This window comes from Nesoenas mayeri, assembly GCF_963082525.1.
Source record: "Nesoenas mayeri genome assembly, chromosome: 3".
Classification (NCBI taxonomy): Eukaryota; Metazoa; Chordata; class Aves; order Columbiformes; family Columbidae; genus Nesoenas; species Nesoenas mayeri.
Genome location: NC_137544.1, coordinates 120,463,075 through 120,483,102, shown reverse-complemented (window position 1 = coordinate 120,483,102; position 20,028 = coordinate 120,463,075). Strand labels below are relative to the sequence as shown.

The 20,028-nt window shown below is 45.7% G+C and overlaps 1 protein-coding gene across 2 annotated transcripts in view; it reads left to right on the top strand.

The window, feature by feature from the left end:
* Positions 1 to 19,712, top strand: part of SPTBN1 (spectrin beta, non-erythrocytic 1) — a gene marked incomplete at both ends in the record, with an annotated part of 79,595 nt that extends 59,883 nt beyond the window's left edge. Inside the window, 17 exons of one of the 2 annotated variants that reach the window (XM_080342135.1) lie at positions 365 to 628; positions 1,003 to 1,227; positions 1,417 to 1,506; positions 1,654 to 1,932; positions 2,721 to 2,851; positions 4,067 to 4,271; positions 4,425 to 4,799; positions 6,357 to 6,601; positions 6,721 to 6,859; positions 7,475 to 7,559; positions 8,431 to 8,627; positions 9,647 to 9,759; positions 10,333 to 10,396; positions 15,430 to 15,668; positions 16,871 to 17,044; positions 18,057 to 18,099; positions 18,468 to 19,712. In XM_080342135.1, the coding sequence (XP_080198261.1) occupies positions 365 to 628; positions 1,003 to 1,227; positions 1,417 to 1,506; positions 1,654 to 1,932; positions 2,721 to 2,851; positions 4,067 to 4,271; positions 4,425 to 4,799; positions 6,357 to 6,601; positions 6,721 to 6,859; positions 7,475 to 7,559; positions 8,431 to 8,627; positions 9,647 to 9,759; positions 10,333 to 10,396; positions 15,430 to 15,668; positions 16,871 to 17,044; positions 18,057 to 18,099; positions 18,468 to 18,683 (3,084 nt within the window). Of the gene's footprint in view, positions 1 to 364; positions 629 to 1,002; positions 1,228 to 1,416; positions 1,507 to 1,653; positions 1,933 to 2,720; positions 2,852 to 4,066; positions 4,272 to 4,424; positions 4,800 to 6,356; positions 6,602 to 6,720; positions 6,860 to 7,474; positions 7,560 to 8,430; positions 8,628 to 9,646; positions 9,760 to 10,332; positions 10,484 to 15,429; positions 15,669 to 16,870; positions 17,045 to 18,056; positions 18,100 to 18,467 lie in introns of those variants that run through there. The other variant, XM_080342136.1, reaches the window with a different exon arrangement.
* Positions 19,713 to 20,028: the final 316 nt, after the last annotated feature.

The following is a 20,028-nucleotide window of genomic DNA, read 5'->3' as shown; positions in this document are numbered from 1 at the left end:
GTCCCTTGTCAGCACCACCCAGGTGCAGAGGTAGAGGTGCAATTAGAAGTAAAGGAAGTATTTCCAAAACTAATGCGCGGTCCAAGCTGGGGCAGCCTGTCCCACGCCCGTCCCGTCCCAGCAGCAGGGAAGGGAGCACATGTGTTGCTTGACCTTCCCGTTGCCAGGAAACCCTCTTCCTGGCAGCAGATGGACCTGAGAGCTGATGTTCTGGAAGGAGTTACTGGATAATTGGAGATAGAAAATGAGTGGTTGATGCCGCCAGCAGATGAGGAATCCTGAGTGCTTACTAATCAGAAAAATTTAACTAACGGTCTGCGAGTGCTTCCGAGGAGGTACCATTTTGTTGCTCTTTGCCTTGCAGGAGGGAATGCAGCTCATCGCAGAGAAACCAGAGACTGAAGCCGTAGTGAAAGAGAAGCTGACGGGTCTCCATCAGATGTGGGAAGAGCTTGAATCCACTACCCAGACCAAGGCTCAGCGTCTCTTTGATGCAAACAAGGCGGAGCTTTTCACCCAGAGCTGTGCCGATCTGGATAAGTGGCTGAATGGTTTGGAGAGTCAGATTCAGTCAGACGACTACGGAAAAGATCTCACCAGCGTCAACATCCTGTTGAAGAAGCAGCAGGTAAAAGGAGCGCAGGTTGCGGAGTGGGCAGACGGCAATACCTGCTCTCAAAGGAACACATGGGGCATCCTTTCTTTTTAGAAAAGAATTAATTTGCTTTTCTTTCTTCCTGTTTTTTCATGTAACTTTAAGAAGAACCAGAAACGCACCCAGACACCCAGCCATAAATCTTGTGATACAATCTCTACCTAATAATGCCTTCCTTCCCCACATTAATATCTCTGTTCTATCTGCCGCTCTAGTCCTCCTGTCACTGGTCGTTCCCTCCCTGACCAGCATGTGTTCTTCCTCCTTATGAAGCTGTTGACATACCCTGGTCATATCAACTGCTTTTACCCCAGTTTTCAGGACCTTTTTGCCATGTTTCTGTTTAGATGCTGGAGAATCAAATGGATGTCCGGAAGAAGGAGATCGAGGAGCTGCAAAGCCAGGCACGGGCTTTAAGTCAAGAAGGGAAGAGCACAGATGAAGTAGACGGCAAGCGCCTTACTGTAGAAAAGAAATTTTTGGAGCTGTTGGAACCTTTGAACGAAAGAAAGGCAAACCTGCTGGCCTCCAAAGAGATCCACCAGTTCAACCGGGACGTGGAAGACGAAATCGTGAGTATAAAAGAAATCTTCCTCCCTAGACAACAGGAAAATGTCACAGCTATTGCAGAAACCTCTTGATCATGTCTCTCAGTAACACGTTTGAGTGATGCTGCTTTTTGCGTCTGGTGTGCACCAGCCTCTCTCTGTTGCCCCACCTGTATCTTGAAATCAAACCTGCTTTTCTCCTCTTACTTCCAGTTGTGGGTCGGAGAGAGGATGCCTATAGCTACATCTACTGACCATGGACACAACCTTCAGACCGTGCAGCTACTAATAAAGAAAAATCAGGTGAGTAGGTGCTGTTCAAGCTCCATACCTTGTATTTCTCCGTAGTGCTGACTAATGCAGGACGGAAAGGCTTGGGGTAAAGCGATGGTGCTTTAGAAGCGACTTTCTCAGTGCAGTGTCTCATCAATCTGCTTCTCCCTCATGTAGACCCTTCAGAAGGAAATCCAGGGACACCAGCCTCGTATCGATGACATTTTTGAAAGGAGTCAGAACATCATCACAGAGAGTAGCCCTAATGCTGAAGCGATTCAGCAGAGGCTTGCGGACTTGCAGCAGCTGTGGAACCTCCTCATCGAGGAGACCGAGAAACGCCACAGGCGCCTGGAGGAGTCTCACAGAGCGCAGCAGTATTACTTCGATGCTGCCGAGGCTGAGGCCTGGATGAGTGAGCAGGAGCTCTACATGATGTCGGAAGAGAAAGCCAAGGTGAGCAGCTCCACAACAACACTAGTTTGGATTTAATTGCTTAGCTAGAGGGGAAGAGGTGACATAATTTGAACTGTCACTAATGTAATAGTAACACAAACAAGTCTAATTCCCTTGTGAAACTTCAAGCGATCATCTCTTCTATCTGTTGTGACATCTGATGGTGTGGAGGATAGGCCTTACTGTACCAAACCAGTTAAGCATCCTCAGACTGTGGCTGGCAACTGTGTGCCTTGCTTTGCTTATCAACAACACCAGTTAACGCTGAGAGCTGGGGGTTGTTTTTCTTAATCACAACAACTCATAACAAGTTTGGATCAGAATTTGTCCACACGCTTTGCTGGAGAATCCTTTGGCATGGGCTCCCCAGGACTGCTTTTCTTTGACCCAGGCTGTCCTTGAAAAGCCTGACAAGAGATGCGCCTAAAACTGTTCCATTTTTCTGAGCCCTGCACAATCACCAGTGTTGTGTAAACACACAAAGAGCTTCATAGAAGAGGAAATTCATCATGCTCAGTGCACAGCTGATGTAATTTTGTTCTGCATCCCAGAGGGGCTGTTGCATTTGCTCTTTCACTTGTTATTTTGCTTTCTGCTGGTACCATTTGCTGTAAACCCAGCTATTAATATACCATTGTCAGGACAACTTGTCTTGCAGTTGCACTTGGGAGCAGTTCTTAATAAATCTTTTTGGCTACCGCTTTTTGCTTGCACGCCAAGTTGTACTTGCTGTGTGGTGTGTTCCTCTGGAGCGGGGACTTGACTGGCATTTTTGGTCGCCATTGCAGGATGAACAGAGTGCGGTGTCCATGCTGAAGAAACACCAGATTTTGGAACAGGCTGTAGAAGACTATGCTGAGACTGTGCACCAGCTGTCAAAGACCAGCAGAACTTTGGTGGCAGATAATCACCCAGAAAGGTATTAACTGCCATTTCTAATTAGATCAGGAGTTCTTTTAGCAGTTCGGTCGTTTCATTGAGTTGTTCTAACACACAAAGACTACAGTTCACCCTCACTCCATTCAAGGTGCCTGTTGGACCACCCTGATTTGGCCAGAGATGGAGTCCTGGCCAGGACCAGTACGTGCAGCTGCTGATTTCTGGATGGTACTGGACGCCTTCAATATATACCTGTTGTATCATTTATACAGGCTGGTGGTGTCAGATCTGCCAGCAATCCTGAGAGACAAGAGTCCACACGCTCCTTCAGCCAACTCTTGTCCAGCCCAGAGGGTCGCAGTCATTGATCCTTCTGGTTGAGGGCAGTGCTTACCAAGATCTGCCTCCTCTCTTGGAGATTCTAGTGGAATCAGAGACTGGAATCTGAGGCTTTAAACATGGGCACTTCAAAGTCTTGGGTTTGGTAAATTTATCTCAGAGAGAGAGAATTCAGGAAGCTTAAGAACTGTGTTGCTGTAGGAGCTGCAGCTAAGCACACAGAATTCTCCACTGGCTTTGACTGCAAGGCTGATTTGACTATCAGGCTGATGTGTTTTAATAACTGCTCTGCCTTTGCAGATAGGAAGATAGGACTAACTTAGGGAAGACTCTTCCTGCCTCTGGTGGGAGATTGTTATTTAGCTCAAAAGCACTCTCTTGTGGTCGTGATAATTTCCTGGCTGAGCTGCGTGCTAGAGGGAAGGCCGTTTGACAGGGCTGTGTGGCTCAGACAAAATATAGGGAAAAGTTGTGACAAGTAGAAATATTAATCACTTTTGGAAATGCTGAGCTTTAGGGAGTAAGAAACCCATGAGTACTCCTGAAATTCAAAGCAAAATTGAAGTGAAAACCCAATCCTACTTGCTTCAGCAGCTCAGATCCTGCCTGTAATTTTGGGAGAAGACCCCGGTGTGATCTGTGGTCAAACAAATGTAGAGCTGGGTTCCCAGCTTCAGTCTTTAAAGCCGGGGGGTTGTATGTACAGGGCAGAGGAGTTTTCCAGCTGGTGCAGTCACCAGCAGAGGCTCGGTGCAGTGTGTCCGAGTCGTGCATGCAGCAGACGTGCATTCTGTGGATCAAATACCCCAAGAGTGATTTTTATTCCTTGTAGGTTTGTTGGGTTTGGTTTTTTTCCCATTTACTTTTATTATTCATAAAAGGCGAGGAGGAGTCAGTGCTCTCTGTTGTTTTCCAGTGAGCGTATCAGCATGCGCCAGTCCAAAGTGGATAAGCTGTATGCGGGCCTGAAGGACCTGGCCGAGGAGCGCCGGGGCAAGCTGGACGAGAGGCACAGGCTGTTCCAGCTGAACCGCGAGGTGGACGACCTGGAGCAGTGGATCGCTGAGAGGGAGGTGGTGGCCGGATCCCACGAGCTGGGACAGGATTACGAACACGTAACAGTAAGTTCTTTGGGCCTGGATGCTGGTTGACCTTCTTTTTCTGGATGCTGCACACAGCCGATGCTTAATATAAAGGGGTGGCTGTCTCGCTTGGTTTGCCCAGGTCAGTTTATAGTCACATCACTGCACGACTCTGTTTTCTCTGCGTTTCAGATGCTACAGGAGCGATTCCGAGAATTCGCGCGAGACACTGGAAACATTGGACAGGAGCGGGTTGACACCGTTAACCACATGGCAGACGAACTCATCAACTCTGGACACTCAGACGCTGCGACAATCGCAGAGTGGAAGGACGGACTCAATGAGGCCTGGGCTGATCTCCTGGAGCTCATTGACACGAGAACACAAATTCTAGCAGCCTCTTATGAACTGCACAAATTTTACCATGATGCCAAGGAGATCTTAGGACGTATTCAAGACAAACATAAGAAGCTGCCTGAAGAGCTCGGTAGAGACCAAAACACGGTGGAAACACTGCAGAGAATGCACACAACGTTTGAGCACGATATCCAGGCGCTCGGCACGCAGGTGTGTAGCAGGCGAACGGCGCTGGGAACGGGTGTAGGAAGCGGAGCTGCAGAGCTGTGCTGCCTCTGGCCCCTCCGTGCCTGGGAGACCGTGCTGGCAGCAGCTTTGCAATGTATTTCTATGGGAATAACCTCATCTGCCTCATTTCTTATCTGTCTCTCTGCTTCTGTGTCATTGCATTAGGTGAATTAGTTTATCTAAAATAGAAATCCATAAGTGCACAGATTTCTGAATATGTAGGTAATTGTTGAATGTTATTCCATTTCCTGGCCATGTTGCAAAAGAAATCATAAAGGCAGAGAACTTGGGTATTGATTTAAAGTAAAGCAAGAAGCTGTGGTGTCTCCTGGCCGTCCCAGCATGTGTGTGCAAGAGCAGAGTGGCTGCAGAGGCCGGGGGTGACACCCTGCGGCTCCTCACAGCACCTTTGTGGCTGATACATTTGAAAAACAACTTGCATTCAAAGGGAAAAACGTTCATTTGACTTAATATATTGTCTCTTTAGTCAGTATCTGAAAGGCATTGGACTGACACTAAATCCATAAATAATTTTTAATGTACCAGAGAAAATTTGCAATACAAGTTTTGGATTTTTCTTAACACCTTCAGATTAGTCCTTAACGTTGTTCTTGGGTGTAACATTAATCGTGCTGGCAGCAGCCTTAGATGTGCCTGCTGCTCGTGCCACGTTCACCTCAGCGAACACAAGACACAGCTGTCCTGTCCCACGGAAAATCGACATTCCAAAGGATACCTGGAGGACAGGAGCCAATGCGAAGGGCTATGTAAGCCTGGTTGGGTTTTTAAAGTCCCAGCCAAACCCTCTCCTGCCAGGCACTTGTTATTTTTCCTTTCTGAGAGGCAAAGGAGGTCTGTAGACCTGCACAGAGCCTTTCTGACTTCGTTATGGATCCGGGTATTCTGACTTAAGTATTGCTTTTTATGGTGCTTCCTAACAGCAGCCTGAAGAGATTTAAAATACGTAGTATGTGCATAGTACCTATATTAGAAAGGAGCTAATAGAATTATTCCTGACACAAAAACATGTGAAAGAGTCAGGAAATAGCATTTGGTGTCCCAAGACAGTGTTTGAAAGGAAAAGAGATTTCTAACAGTAGAAAGATCTTTGAATTTCCAGATTTTCTTCAGTTTGAAGGCATTATCTAAGTTTTTTGATAAACCGCTCTGTCATTAAAATATGTTTTTCATACTCGGTCAGAGTTGGAGTTCCTGAGTGGCATTGAAAATTTGATGATGCAAGTAGTCCCGGTGTGCCCTGATGTTTGCCAGTCCCGTGGTGTTGGTGCCCGGTTTTACAGGACGCTTGGGCAGTGGCAACTCTCAGTCACTTTGGGGGCCCCTTGACCCAACATTCTTCTCGAAGAAATATTCTCAGAGGGCTACACTGACTTAATAACAGAACAAACCTTTTTAGTATCAACGGATCAAATATATTTGCAATTACTTCCGGAAGCCATTCAAATGACGAGTTAGCAGCTCGGGTTTCACCGTATTTGTGCCTCAGAAGTATCCAAACGCCGCTGCGTTTGTCTGCAGGTGAGACAGCTGCAGGAGGATGCCGCACGCCTTCAGGCCGCCTACGCCGGGGACAAAGCCGATGACATCCAGAAGAGGGAAAACGAGGTCCTGGAGGCCTGGAAGGCGCTGCTGGACGCCTGCGAGGGCCGCAGGGTGAGGCTGGTGGACACCGGAGACAAATTCCGATTCTTCAGCATGGTTCGTGATCTCATGCTTTGGATGGAAGATGTCATCCGACAGATAGAAGCCCAAGAAAAGCCAAGGTAATGTGCAGTCTAGAAATTAATGGTTTTTATTGTACAGTTCTGGGTTAGTTGTTTGAAAATGTAACAGCTGTTAGATCTGGAACCCGTGTTTCTGAACCATGGATTGACCCTTTCAGGGACGTTTCGTCTGTTGAACTACTAATGAACAATCACCAAGGGATCAAAGCAGAAATCGATGCCCGAAATGACAGCTTTACTACCTGCATCGAGCTGGGCAAGTCTCTTCTGGCAAGAAAACACTACGCATCCGAGGAGGTACTGTGCTTACGGACGTGTAACCACCGCGGTGCAGCAGCCTATGCATTCTGTTTCAGCTGGAGAAACTGGCGTTGTGTCATCTACAGATTAATAAGCCGTGTATTTGTAATGACAGCCATTACTTCAGGGACTGTTCCGCTTATTTGCTATTGTGAAGTGAGCGTATTGTTTAAATCTGTGGATTCACGTTGGGTAGCAGAGGTGGCACCTGAATTTAAAGTATTTTCAGTCTGTGAAATGCAAAGAAGCTGTTGCATTCCGTTCAGCCATGGGCACATTTGGCATTATTTACTAGAAGAGGCCAGAAGATGTAGTACACTGTTGCACTATTGAGATTTGTTTGTCCATTGTACTCTTTTGATCAAACATTCTTAGTGCTGTAGTTTTAATAGATGCTATATGCCTATGCAAATATGACATTTTAATACAAATGTCATATTTACTTATACTTTGAAGAGAAGAATAGCTGTTGTGTTCACGTTAAAGTCACTTTCCGACGCTACCGCAGTGTATCCTGTCTGTCAATGCCAGCGTCTTTTGCTGGTGGTGGCAGCTTGTGTGGTGTGGTGAGCCCGGAGCTTGTGTCACAGCCCTGCGTTCTCTCCCATGCAGATCAAGGAGAAGCTGCTGCAGCTGACAGAAAAGAGAAAAGAAATGATTGACAAATGGGAAGACAGATGGGAGTGGCTGAGACTGAGTAAGAACATCCTTGGGTTTCTTTTGGGCAGGGCCATTTCTTAACTCTGTTCACTGTGTCTTTCTGAGTGTTTGGAAAACCTGCAGCTCCTCACTCTGTTATCAACAGCACTGGAAAGTGTGTTTGTGCTCAAATAACCGTAAGATTCACACCTGCCGATTGTAAAAGAGCTGAGAATTTGAAACCAAGAAACGCGCACCAGGGATCGTACTCTGGGTGATGAAATGTGGAGGCAGGTGAAACAGATCTACCCTGTTCCACAGGTGTCACATTCCAACTGTGTTCCTACAAAGGATGCACAACTGAAAAACAGGGGGACGTAAAGCCCTGCCGCCTGGTGCATGTAACGTGCGGGTCTGAGAGGCTGCAACGTGATGAGCGGTTTCCTGACATAGTCGTACTTTTAAACACTGCAGCATTTTGCAAGTTTGACACCAGCAACCACCCCTATAGCACCGTAGCCAAGCGCAAAGTGCAGAAATGCTGCGTGCTGAAGGGAACTGCAGCCTGTGGTCTGCTGTTCTGCACACAGGCCAGTCCGGGCAAGGAGACCAGCACATACCAGACTTTCCACTCTGCAGTTAGTAGGGTACAGCAGATTAGAACCAAAAGGAAGCTCTAGCATTGCAAAATGAAGTAGTCTGTAGATGTAGGTGGGCCTTAACTTGTATCTTTCTTCAAATCAAAACCAACAGGACAAATTTCTGTCTTTTAAATGATTAAATTCATTGAGCTTATTTGAGGAAAATACATCACCAAATACATGTACTTATTGCCTAAGTTATTTTTAATTAAATTCAGAAGATGCCCACTGACTTAATGATGCCGGTTTTGACATGCGCGGTGCTGACGTCTGTGCGTTTTTGCTCAGTTCTGGAGGTACACCAGTTCTCCAGAGACGCGAGCGTGGCCGAGGCCTGGCTGCTGGGACAGGAGCCCTACCTCTCCAGTCGGGAAATAGGCCAAAGTGTTGACGAAGTGGAAAAATTAATTAAGCGGCATGAAGCATTTGAAAAATCTGCGGCTACTTGGGATGAGAGATTTGCAGCACTGGAAAGACTGACCACGGTGAGTGCTGGGGGTGACAATCACCTCTCTTGGCCATTCCCCTTCGTTTTGGTGCCACCAGCCTGATCTCCGTTTGTTATCGGCCCAGGCCGATCACCCAGGGCTTGAAGTTTCATGTTCCCAACAACACTAAGACCCTCTCAGGTTCATTTGGACTCAGCAACCTGCAAGGAAAACTTATGAAAGTGACCGTAGTGGTCACCAGGAGCTGTCCCAGGCTCAGGAACAGTGACCCAGAGGGACATTCAAGAGCTGAGCAGTTTGCTCCATCCCTCTGCCCTACAGGTTGTGCTGCTGAGAGGGAAGAGGGAATTCTTAAAGAAGACCCAGATCCAAATCCTAGAAATTATTTTCAGTTAAAAACAACAGTGTGAGGAGACAGTGGTGGGGACGGGGGTTCGACAACAATGCTTGTTGTGGTTTATGTTTTGACTGCTCCAGTACAAAGCTGCACTGCCCCTAGAAAGACTTAATAAGCCAAAAAAGAAAACCACATTTTGAGTACGGCTGCCATGTCAGTAATGAATGTTTGGAGAGCATGTTACCATCTTTGGAGAACAGTTTTTAATTTTGACAGTGAAACTGAAGTGCTTGATGTTTCACATGCACCGAGCATCCCAGCTGCAGGCAAAATGACTTGGGGTCTCTCAGCATCTTCAGAAATCAGATTGGTTTCATTCAGATGATTAATTTCAGAGATTGGGATGTGGAACACTTGATTTCTATGGGTGGCAAGCAGACAAGTGAATGTCACTTTCCAATATTTTCATACCTCATGCTGCTTTCTTGTTTTTTCTGGGTTCTATTCTAATAGATTAAAGTTTATTTGTTTTTAAAGGGTTACTGTATGCCTTTACTGCCAAATTCAGTGGTTAATACTTTTAAAGACTGATGGCTTCAGTTCCAATAAGCTAATTTCAGTAATATTTCAGAACAATGTGCAGAGTCATTTTTAGCTTCTAGAAGCGCCCCTGTAATATGTACAATGCTTTTCAATGCACAAAACTCTGCTTTCGCAGCTGGAACTGCTGGAGGTCCGTCGGCAGCAGGAGGAGGAGGAGAGGAAGAGGCAGCCGCCCACCCCGGAGCCCAGCCCCAAGGCTGCGGAGGACGCGGACGCCCAGCAGCAGTGGTGAGCGCGGCCTGGGGATGGAGCTGCCAGCCTCAGCTGTCCTGCAGCACAGTGCAGGCTGCAGAGCTCGGGGCTCGCGAGGTTTTTTAATGAGACCCGTCGTAGGAGACTTGCTGGGTGTAGTTCATGGGGACAGGACCGTTCCCAGATGTCTGAATTCACTGCCAAGTCGAATGTTCCGCTTTTTCATCACGGTGCAGTGTTACAAACGCAGAGGTGTACCTGGCCCTGAAGGAAGAATGCTGCTTTTACACCCCCTGTGTTATGAAGCAACATTTCTGAACAATCTTGGCTTTCTTCTTTGATGAGCTTCAGTTACAAAGAGATGGAACATTAACATTTCTAAAATGATTTGTGTGATGGGAGTAGACCTGTTTCTAAAGTACCTATCAGGAAAGTCTGTTTTGATCTCACTTCACACTGGATTTATTCAGTTGGGCCTGAGGATTTTAAGAACTTGCTTGAATTTCTGAGGTGTGCAATACTCAGCACAAAAATCTCATTTTGGTGGAAAAGACCGGGGACTTTCAAGAACTTAATACAGTTTCTTTTCTTTTTCCTCTCTCCCACCAGGGATGGGACAAAAGGAGAACAGGTTTCCCAGAATGGTTTGCCGTCAGACCAGGAATCTCCACGGGTTAGTTACCGCTCCCAAACCTACCAAAACTACAAAAACTTTATTAGCAGACGGACAGCCAATGACCGATCGTGGTCTGGACTGTGACAGACACAATCACTGTCAGCAAAAGACACCTTTTTTCAGTATGGTCTATTGGTACTGGTTTAATCTTTTGGCTTCAGATTTCCCTGCTGCCTTTCTCTTCCTTCCCATCAGTTGACTTTTATTTAATTAGCAGCCCCTCGGACATATATTTGCTTCACTTTAATCCGTGTTTATTTGAATCTCCCCACTGACACTCAGTTGCTTTAAGGTGACACATTTATTTCATGTTATTTTCTGTGAGTTTTTCATGTCGCTAATAGTATTAAGATTTTCCAGCTAGATCGTCCTTTATATGAGTAATTGAGATTTAATGAGATTACATCATAATGAAGAAGAGAACTAGAATCTGACAGGTATGACGCATCGAGTTATACTAACAGGTTTCAGCACGGCAACTTTATTAAATCAGCTGCGTTAGCAAACAAGTTATTTGCAAGGCTCAAGATAATACATGCAAGTGAGCTGGGCAGTGAAGGCTGGGAGGGAGGGGAGTTGTAACTTCAACAAATAAAAGCCTTAAGGTTAGTTGTATAACATTCCATGCAGAATGGACTCATTGACTGCAGATAAAAATAAAAGTGAAATAAAACATTACAATCCAGTATCTAAATTTATCTTGGTATTTAGTCCTCATGAAGAGTTGTGGTCTTGCTGATTAACTGTTTTGGGGCCCCGTTTTGCCTCAGTCCTGTTCAATTTACAGTAATTCCATGTACTGACCCTGGAGAGACAGGGGGGTAAATGGGAGCAGGGTGCAGAACTCTTACAGACAGGTTGTGATGCTTTTTTTAAAAAAGTAATTTTATTTATGTATTTTATTCATTTTATTTTAAAATACAGCGGTCTAAGATCCCAGCTCTTGATACAGATGCAGGTTGAATGGTCCATGTCTTATTCATTCCTTCTTGATAGAGGATGTCCCTGTGCAGTCAGGATTCCTGCCAAAAACCTTGACATGCAGCCGTACAAAGACCAGTAAATATGTCTATATAGTTAAAGCAGCGCAGCAGTCAGAAACTGGCTTCTCTCCCCCCTCCCTTCCTGCAAGCCTGCTTGCTTCAGCTCATGCTTTGAGTGGTGAGAGCAGTGACACTCATGTTGCGTGTGGTTTCCAGCCAAGCGCAGGGAGCTCCTGGCTGGCTCCCGTGGGCGTTCGGGAGCTGGTGCCGGTGCTGCTGGGGAAGTGCAGGTCCCAGCAGGGCGCGGGGCGCCTAATGCCCTTCAGCACCAGTTTGTCTTTCAGACAGCCCGTCCCGGTTCCCTGTGTGTCTGCACACAGACCCTGGCACTGCTCAAGGGCACCGAGCAGTTCTACTTCTTTCTTTCTCTAAATAAAGCCTTTCGGTTCATCTTTAATATGAAATGATGGAGTGAGCTGTCTGTTATACATTCTAATGTTTATGAAGTTATATATAGTTGTGGCAAGGCCCATGAGGTGGCCTGCAGGCACATCCCAGATCATCCTGGTCTTTTTGGCTACCGTGGCCTTATACACCACCCTCATGCTGCTTTTTTATTCTGATGCATAATGCATTTCCATGTTAATCTTCGCCATCCACACTTCAGACTTTTGGGAGAGCTTTCTCGCTCAGTCCATTGAATCTGGCATTGCAATACGTCAGATGTATAGAGCTGCGTTATTGCCCATGGGAGGCGCAGGATATGCCGCTGTCGCTCAGAATTTAGTTTTGTGACGACAGGGCAGCCGAGCCGTTCTGTGTGGGCCGAGCTTGGGCAGTGAGGAGAACGATGGAAAGGATGTGCTTCAATAATTGTACTTTTGCTGTAACTTGTCTTTCCACTTCATGATGCATGTTTTTTTTTCTTTTGTCAGGATAACAACATATAGCTTCTTAATGCTTGTTAGAATGCTGTGTAACATAGGCAGCGGCTGTGGTGAGTGCCGCAGCGGTGCGGGCGCTCCGTGCCCCCGACGGTGCTCAGAGCAGCGTAGCTGGAGCTTCAGACGCCACCGTCTGGGGAGCCTGCAGATCTATTCTGCCTAAAACGTACTATGGGAAGGTCATTTACATAGCTACACTCTTTTACTTCTATTAGTACACTTGTGTCTAAAAATTACACATTTAGGCTTAAGAAAAATGAATTAGGTCATTTATTAATGATTAAGGTCGTCATTTTAGGCACTATTTATTGCAGCCTATAGTTCTGGCTTAAAACGTTTAAATAGTCCTTATGCCAGAACAATATTTAGGCTGTCATCTGTTTGCATTTAAAAAAGGCAAATACGTCTCTATTGTTTAGGCTGTGGTGCAGAGGCTTAAATTGATGAACTGAATGTGATGTTGCTTCAAGTGCTATGGAAATCAAAGGGATGTCTCCAGTCGTTGTCACGAGCTGTCTTGTTGCATGTTAGTTCTGGTTTAAATATCTGGAGAGCAGCCTTTAGCCACTAAAGCACTTGCAGCTAACCTCTCAGTCACCATTAAGAAAACTGTATTCATGTGCGTGATAACTGTTGTTGTAACAGTGCAGTTTGCTGTTGATGTTTGTCCCCGTTGCGTTGTCTCTGCATGCCCCATGCATGTTTCCATTAAAGTTTGTTCAGCTCCTGTTGATTCTCTATTTTCGTGACACATTCTTCGCATAGCTGTTTATGATTCAGATTTATTGTGCTTGTTTTCTGTTAATTGTAGATAACACATGGAAAGGAAATAAAACGTGAAAGAGCATCAGAAAAGCTTTGCATAGCCCTTTTACCATCAGTAGCATTTTAAGGAGAGGTTGCAGGTCTGGTTGTGTGGCTGAAGTTGGCAGTAATCTGCTGACACTGCGGGGTTGCAGCGCTGAGTTGCCCGGTACTTCCCGTCCGTTAAGTAGACGTGCAGTGGCTGCTGATTTGAAACGGCTGTTTGGCTGGAGAGTCGTGGTTCTAGGTCCCCCCAGATCAGTGCTGTTTTCCTGCCTTGCCAGCGTCTCTGCAGAAGCCATGGGGTGAGGTACCGGGTTGTGTAAGTTGTTGAGATAGGTCGCTGTGGTGTGTGGCTCAGGCAGGGAGCCAGGCAGTCGGGAGCTGGGGGTTCGGTAGCCGTCAGTGCTCACGCAGGTTTGCCAAGGGCTGTCCCTCCTCGGGAACGCGACCCCTTGCCCACTGGTGATGACTGATGAATGGAGCTTTCAGTGCTGAATCACTGGGGGTTTGTTTCCCTACCTGTGTTACCGTAGCTGTTCTGGCAGCGTTTGGGTCATCCTCAGCCTCATCTTTATTTACCCTCTCCTCGCTTTAATGCACCGTTTTTGTTATATTTTGAGATTTGGATACTAGCAGTGAGATTTGATGGCTTAGGTTTATCCTGAATGTGAAGAAGCAGCATCATCACTGAGTTTTGGTTGTGCTGGATCAGTCTAGATAGATAAATCTCAGCGCGGGGCAGACGTTTCCTCCTGTCAACCGAGCTGTGAGGGCGCGTGTCTTTAGGGACGGAGTAAAACAGATAGGATTGAAGTGGGACGTGAGCTGCGATCCTTTCCCTGTTTCAGTGGTGTAGTGTCTGTACTCTGGAGATGTAGATTGCTTAAAGGCAGGTAACCAATCCTTCCCATATTCATAGCAAGCTGACACTTAGATCTTCCTGGGTCAATATGTGAGGTACAAAGGTGTGAGGTACAATAATGTGCACTTGGCTGGTATAAGTAGTTCTAGCAAACGGTGGCAAAATTCAGTTTGTTGCATAATAATAATTTGGCTGCTTTTGAATTGTCCAGGCTGTGTGCAGAAGTGGGAATGTCTAATTATTGTGCCATTCACAAATACCTGCTTGTCTGCATAAAAACAGTCCAGAATGTTTGTGATCTACTAGAGCATCAGCAGCACTAAGCTTTAGTAACTCGCTAATAATAATAATACTACACACTGGTTGTGTAACGCCTGAGCTGCTACCAATGGCTCTACATGTCAAAGTAATGGTACAAGAAAAAACCAAACTGGGACCAAGCTGCATTTCCAAAGTTGATAGCCATTAGGATTCCAATTTAAATGAGTTTTGGATGAATGGCTCCTGAAGACGTCGCCAGCTTGACCAGTCAGAGCTGCTGGAAACGCGGCTGCTCTCTAGGCTATCTCGATCACAGTGCGACAGGCAACGCGACCAACAAAGCAAGTGATGGGCAAGGCCTTGGTTCTGTCTTTGTTTGGGGGTAAATAGCTGTGTGATTTGCGTGACTGTGGTGGTTTTCAGTTCCTTTAACAAAAATCCACTCTACCTAATAACGAAAGTCTGAAAAAGACCCTGTTGAATTGACATATGACTCCTTTCCCTTGTCTTCAAGATCCAGTATCCTAACTGGGATGATGGAGATGAAATGCATGGTGTCATCTTTCTAATTCCTGCATGTTTTGGTTTTGTTGTGTCACTAGGGGAATGGGGAAAGCGGGAAAGGAGCTTTTACAGAAACAAATAAATGATACAAAGTTTTGTAAATGCTCCTGGGCAATGTTGGCATATTTTTCTGCTGACTGATAGTGAATATCTTTTATAGAGACTTTTAATACCCCGGTAATGCCCTAAATGTATTTAAGGTGGCTGATGTGTATAACTTCCACTGTTCCTCTAGGTTTGCAGAAAGTGTGATTGTTACTGTTCCAAACATTTGAGTACTTAGCAACAGAATTGAATGCTCTAATTTTAGGAATAACAATATATAAAAGAATACGAATTGACCAGCAGAGCAAAGCACAGTAAAATTCACACTGATGTTTAGCTGCTCTTATTTTCCCATCTGTCCATCTGTAAAATGGGTACTAATCCATTCATACCTTCTAATTCCCTTGGCCTTCTGTGTCTCCAAGTGTGAGGAAGATCTTACTGGCCTGCGTCGTTCTCCAGGCCAAGTTTATACACAGCCACGTTGCGCAGGGACACAAATTAAGTGCAGGATACCTCCGTGCCGTGAGGCTTCTCGCTGAACACGTTTTCCACTGTTCCTAGGTGGCAGAAACTGCAGAAACCAACGAAATGGTCAACGGAGCTGCAGAACAAAGGACAAGTTCCAAAGAGTCGAGTCCGGTTCCTTCCCCAACGGCAGACCGCAAAGCCAAGACCGCCGTTCAGGCCCAGACTGCTGCCACGCTGCCAGCCAAAACACAGGAGATTCCTTTGGCTCAGATGGAGGGCTTCCTGCATCGCAAACACGAGTGGGAGACACACAGCAAGAAAGCCTCCAGCAGGTACAGCGCTCGCTGCTTAATGCAGACAGTGGCACCCAGACTCACCAAATGTAGGGCAGTAAATGTTATCCCTGCTACTGTTGTCTTCTCACAGCTCCTAAAGACCTGTGGAGCTTATGCTCCTGCTGTTGTGGGAGCTGCACACACATGGTTGAACAGCGTAGTTGATGAAGTTGCAATCGGTAGATACACGGTGGAAAATGAGATGTTAACCGTATTTGGCAGGTGGAAAACTGAGGCATAAAGATACCCTGACTTCACGATGAATTTGTGGCAGTAGTGGGATTTGATTCTAGATCTCTCCAGTTGTACATTACTGCAAGAAAAGAAAAACATGTAGGTGTGAGAATAGAAGCGTCCATATTCTTCTGACATTTTCTGTTGGCACGTTAGCACTTCCCACCTACTCTGTAATCTGTTCAGAAGAGGAAAGCAGGCAGAGATGATATGTGTGCCTCAGCTGATTCCATTCCTGAGGGCCTCATCCTGTGGTTCTCAAACAGGCAGCATTCCTGAGATTTCTGTCTGCCCTGGAAAAGCAGAGCGGGGTCCTCCGTCACCTGGGAGAGCTCTTGGCTGAGAAGGAGGATGTTGGCTAGCGAGGGGTGAGCTGCCCCAGCAGCTGCGGGATTTGGTAGGAGCCAAAGTAGCCAGCAGAGCTGAGTGCAGATCACAGACGAGCACAGAACTGCCATGATTTTTGTTCCGCTAGAGTTGCTCATGCTGGAGAACTACTTTAAAACAGTGACAGCCACCAATACTAATATCTAGGGGCACTTATTTATAGTAATCATTTATTTTTATACCTATTTTAGAGAATGAGGCGGATGATGCCACTAAGAGTATTTGTAACAATCAAGGATTTCACATGCAATCCATTTGTTAGCTTGCAGCGCAATGAGAATTCCTTCTGCAATAAAGCGTAGCCATTAAAAGGTCAATGATTTTCTCTCCCAAGTGTGCAGGGTGCCTGGGGTGACACTCAGGCCTCCCACCGTTAGGATATGCTCTGGAAATCTCTGTAGTTCCAAGTCGGGGTGTTGTCCTGAAGCCGTGCCCGTATGACAGAACCTGCTGTCTGCAGGTTACGGGACTGACCTAGTCTCTGGTATCTCATAGGAATAACTGTGCTTGGTTTCTCCAGTTCTGCAAGTGAGAGCATGACATTTATAGATATATTTGTTGTTCTCTGTGTCTTGAAGATCATGGCATAACGTGTACTGTGTCATAAACAACCAAGAGATGGGCTTCTACAAGGATTCGAAAGCTGCTGCTTCTGGCATCCCCTACCACAACGAGATTCCTGTCAGCTTGAAGGATGCAGTCTGTGAAATAGCGGTCGATTATAAAAAGAAAAAGCATGTGTTCAAGCTAAGGTAAACCTGGTGAAGCGTCGTGCCATTAGTGTAAGTCGTGGTGGGGCTGTTCACTGTGCAAATTCGCGGCAGGATTCAGCCCAAGAACTGATCATAATTATTAACGGCAGTATCTTCCTTTCTGAACAAGCTCTTCCCAACACTGAAACATGATGTATTTATCAAAGATAGTGAATGCAAACAGTATGAAATTATCTGTGCGCTTTATTTCCATCTGGGACGAGACTAGATGTGTGTGCCTGAAGTTAGGAGCCTGTGTTCAGAAATGCTGAGCTTTTCAGCGGCTCCTTCTGGAGTTAACTGGAAAGAGCTGAATGAATGTTCATGGTTCTGCACTTTCCAAAATCAAGCCTCTTGTTTATGTTTTTCGGTATTGATTCAGGAGACTAGTGAAGACACCTGTCACATTTTCAGGTCTAGAACATGTAGTTACAGACCATTTCATTTTGAAGCCTGTGAAGTACTTGTTCAAAGGTTAAAAAAAATAAAATAAGGCTTTTCCTTGTGAAATCGTGTGAAAAGAGGCAGCTGCTCATAAACAGTACACTGTCTAGTACCTTGAGTCACGCACTGGAGCTATGACAGCAGAGCAGCTGCGGTATTGCCAGGTTTCTACAAAAGCCATGAAAACTGGGTGTTGCCGGCGACTTTTGCCTTTCTAAAGTATTGTGTAAACTTTTATAGTGTCTCTTGCAAAAGAGAAACCATCTGCCTGAGAGAGCAAGTAACTGAGAGAGCCATCAGCGGCTGCTGGAGCCGCCGAGACGCGCAGCGCGTCCCGATGTGCTGCAACGTGTCCCGTCACGAGCACGTCTGGAGACCAGAATATAGCGTGTGTGCGGCTGCCGCTGCGTGACGGTGTGAGACACCGAAACACGAGTTGTTGGGCTGGATTTGTGCACATGTAGACGCGGTGCCTGGCCTGTGTGTCTCAGCGTAATGATGGACTGTAGCTAAACCAGCAGGAGGTGATGCAGTGTTACCACTAAGTGATGGTTGTTTTTCTTTACAGATTGACTGATGGCAACGAATACCTCTTCCAAGCCAAAGATGACGTAAGTTTGTTTTTCTCGTTGTTTATTGCTCATGTGATATCTGTGATGTACAGCACGAAAAGAATAGCAGCTAGGAGCTCAGGGATGCATGTTAGTGCCTGGTCTGCAGTCTTGTACACACGTGTGCGTAACGCGTAGATCCAGCTGCTCCCCCTGGCAGCACCGGGGCGGGGGGCCTCTCCAGATACACCTTGTAGTAGACATCTTCGGCAGGCGTGTAACCAGAGAGGAGCGCCAGGTGAGGAGTTAGGAGCGTGTTTCCTTTCATTCCCCACCTCTGTCCGTCCCCCTTCCGCGACACGGAGTGAATTAAGAGGGCACGTGGCACGCGGGTTGTAATCGCTCTCTGCCTTTGGGGCTTCTTGAAGGAGGAGATGAACACGTGGATCCAGGCCATCACATCAGCCATCTCTTCCGATAAAATCGACGTGTCCCCGACCACGCAGAGCACTCCAGCCTCCAGCCGTGCCCAGACCCTGCCCGCCAGCGTCACAATAACCAGCGAGTCCAGCCCTGGCAAGCGGGAGAAAGACAAAGAGAAAGACAAAGAGAAAAGATTCAGCCTTTTTGGGAAAAAGAAGTGAACTCCATCTCCGCGCACTGCACTTCTCTGACCGTTCCAGTGGAATTCCAGCATGCGAGCTCAGAACCAATACGTTACTCTCTGTGCCTCATGTTCCTCAATGTGATTGACATTTTTTTATTTATAGAGCGTTTTAAAATAAAAAGCCAACAAAAAAAAAAAGAATCTAAAGTTACAAGTGTATGAGGTGCATTGGGCAGCTTCTGTAGGAGAGGGAGGACCAGGTTTGGGGGTTTGTTTTTGTTTTGTTTTGTTTTTTTAAATGAAGTTAATGTAGATTAGATCTTAATATTTAAACTGTTCCTCAATTTTGTGAGGCTGTCTTGGAAAATAACCCACTCCTAGTGCTATTGGTATGCAAGGCAGCGGTGCTTTCCAATCTACTGTGCACATCAGAAACAATGTACAAATTTTCAGAACACATTCACTTCCATTTAAGGTTGTTATGCTGAGTCTTGACTAGTAGAGCCTCCCATTGCGATTCTAACGTATTAAAACGATAGCGTATGATCTTTGCTGTAACAGAGTGCGCTATGCATTGACTGACAGACAAACCGTTCATATCCTGGCGTTGGTGATTAACACAACCTGAAGCTTTTGTGCATCGAGTACGACAGGTGAGGATGTTGGTGTACAAGACGGATTAGCAGGCTGATACAGTTTTAAATAATCTGTAATTTCAAATTCTTTTTTTTTTTTTCCCGAAATACATTATATTGTATGTTTCAGATAATTCTAGTACAAAGTATAATAAGACTAGATGTATAATAAACCCTTTAAAATCATCGATAAGTGTAAAAGTGGAACTGAAGCATTTACTGGAAAAGTAATGTTACTCAAATGGTTACTTGCTTGTCAGCTGCAGCACTGTGTGTTATAATTTTGCTACATTACCTTGCTATTTGATACATAGTGTGCATTTCTCTGTCACTGTAACTATTGTAATGAAAACTTTTCATCTTACTGCACAATCAAAAATTACATTTAATAGGAATGAACTTTCAATGACTGGGCCTGTAGTCAAGAGTAGTACTGGAACTGGCTTTCAGTTGTATCGAACTGTACCTCTAGACTTTTACCCTATCTGTTAAATATATGCTATGTCATTAAATGCTTTTAAAACTAAATATGCTGGTTAAGTTTCTTATTTCGTTTCTGACGATGTTAAATCATAATTTTGAAAGAGGATCAAAAATAAAGTTATTTTAAAACGCCATCTCTCCTGTGCACTGACAGAATGCCTCCAAATGTCATTCCGTTCTTTGTGTGAAACTTCATACTGAAATAGTTGTTGTCTCTCTTGCCACTTCTCTTTCCTTCTCACTTCCCACCTGCCCTCCCTTTCT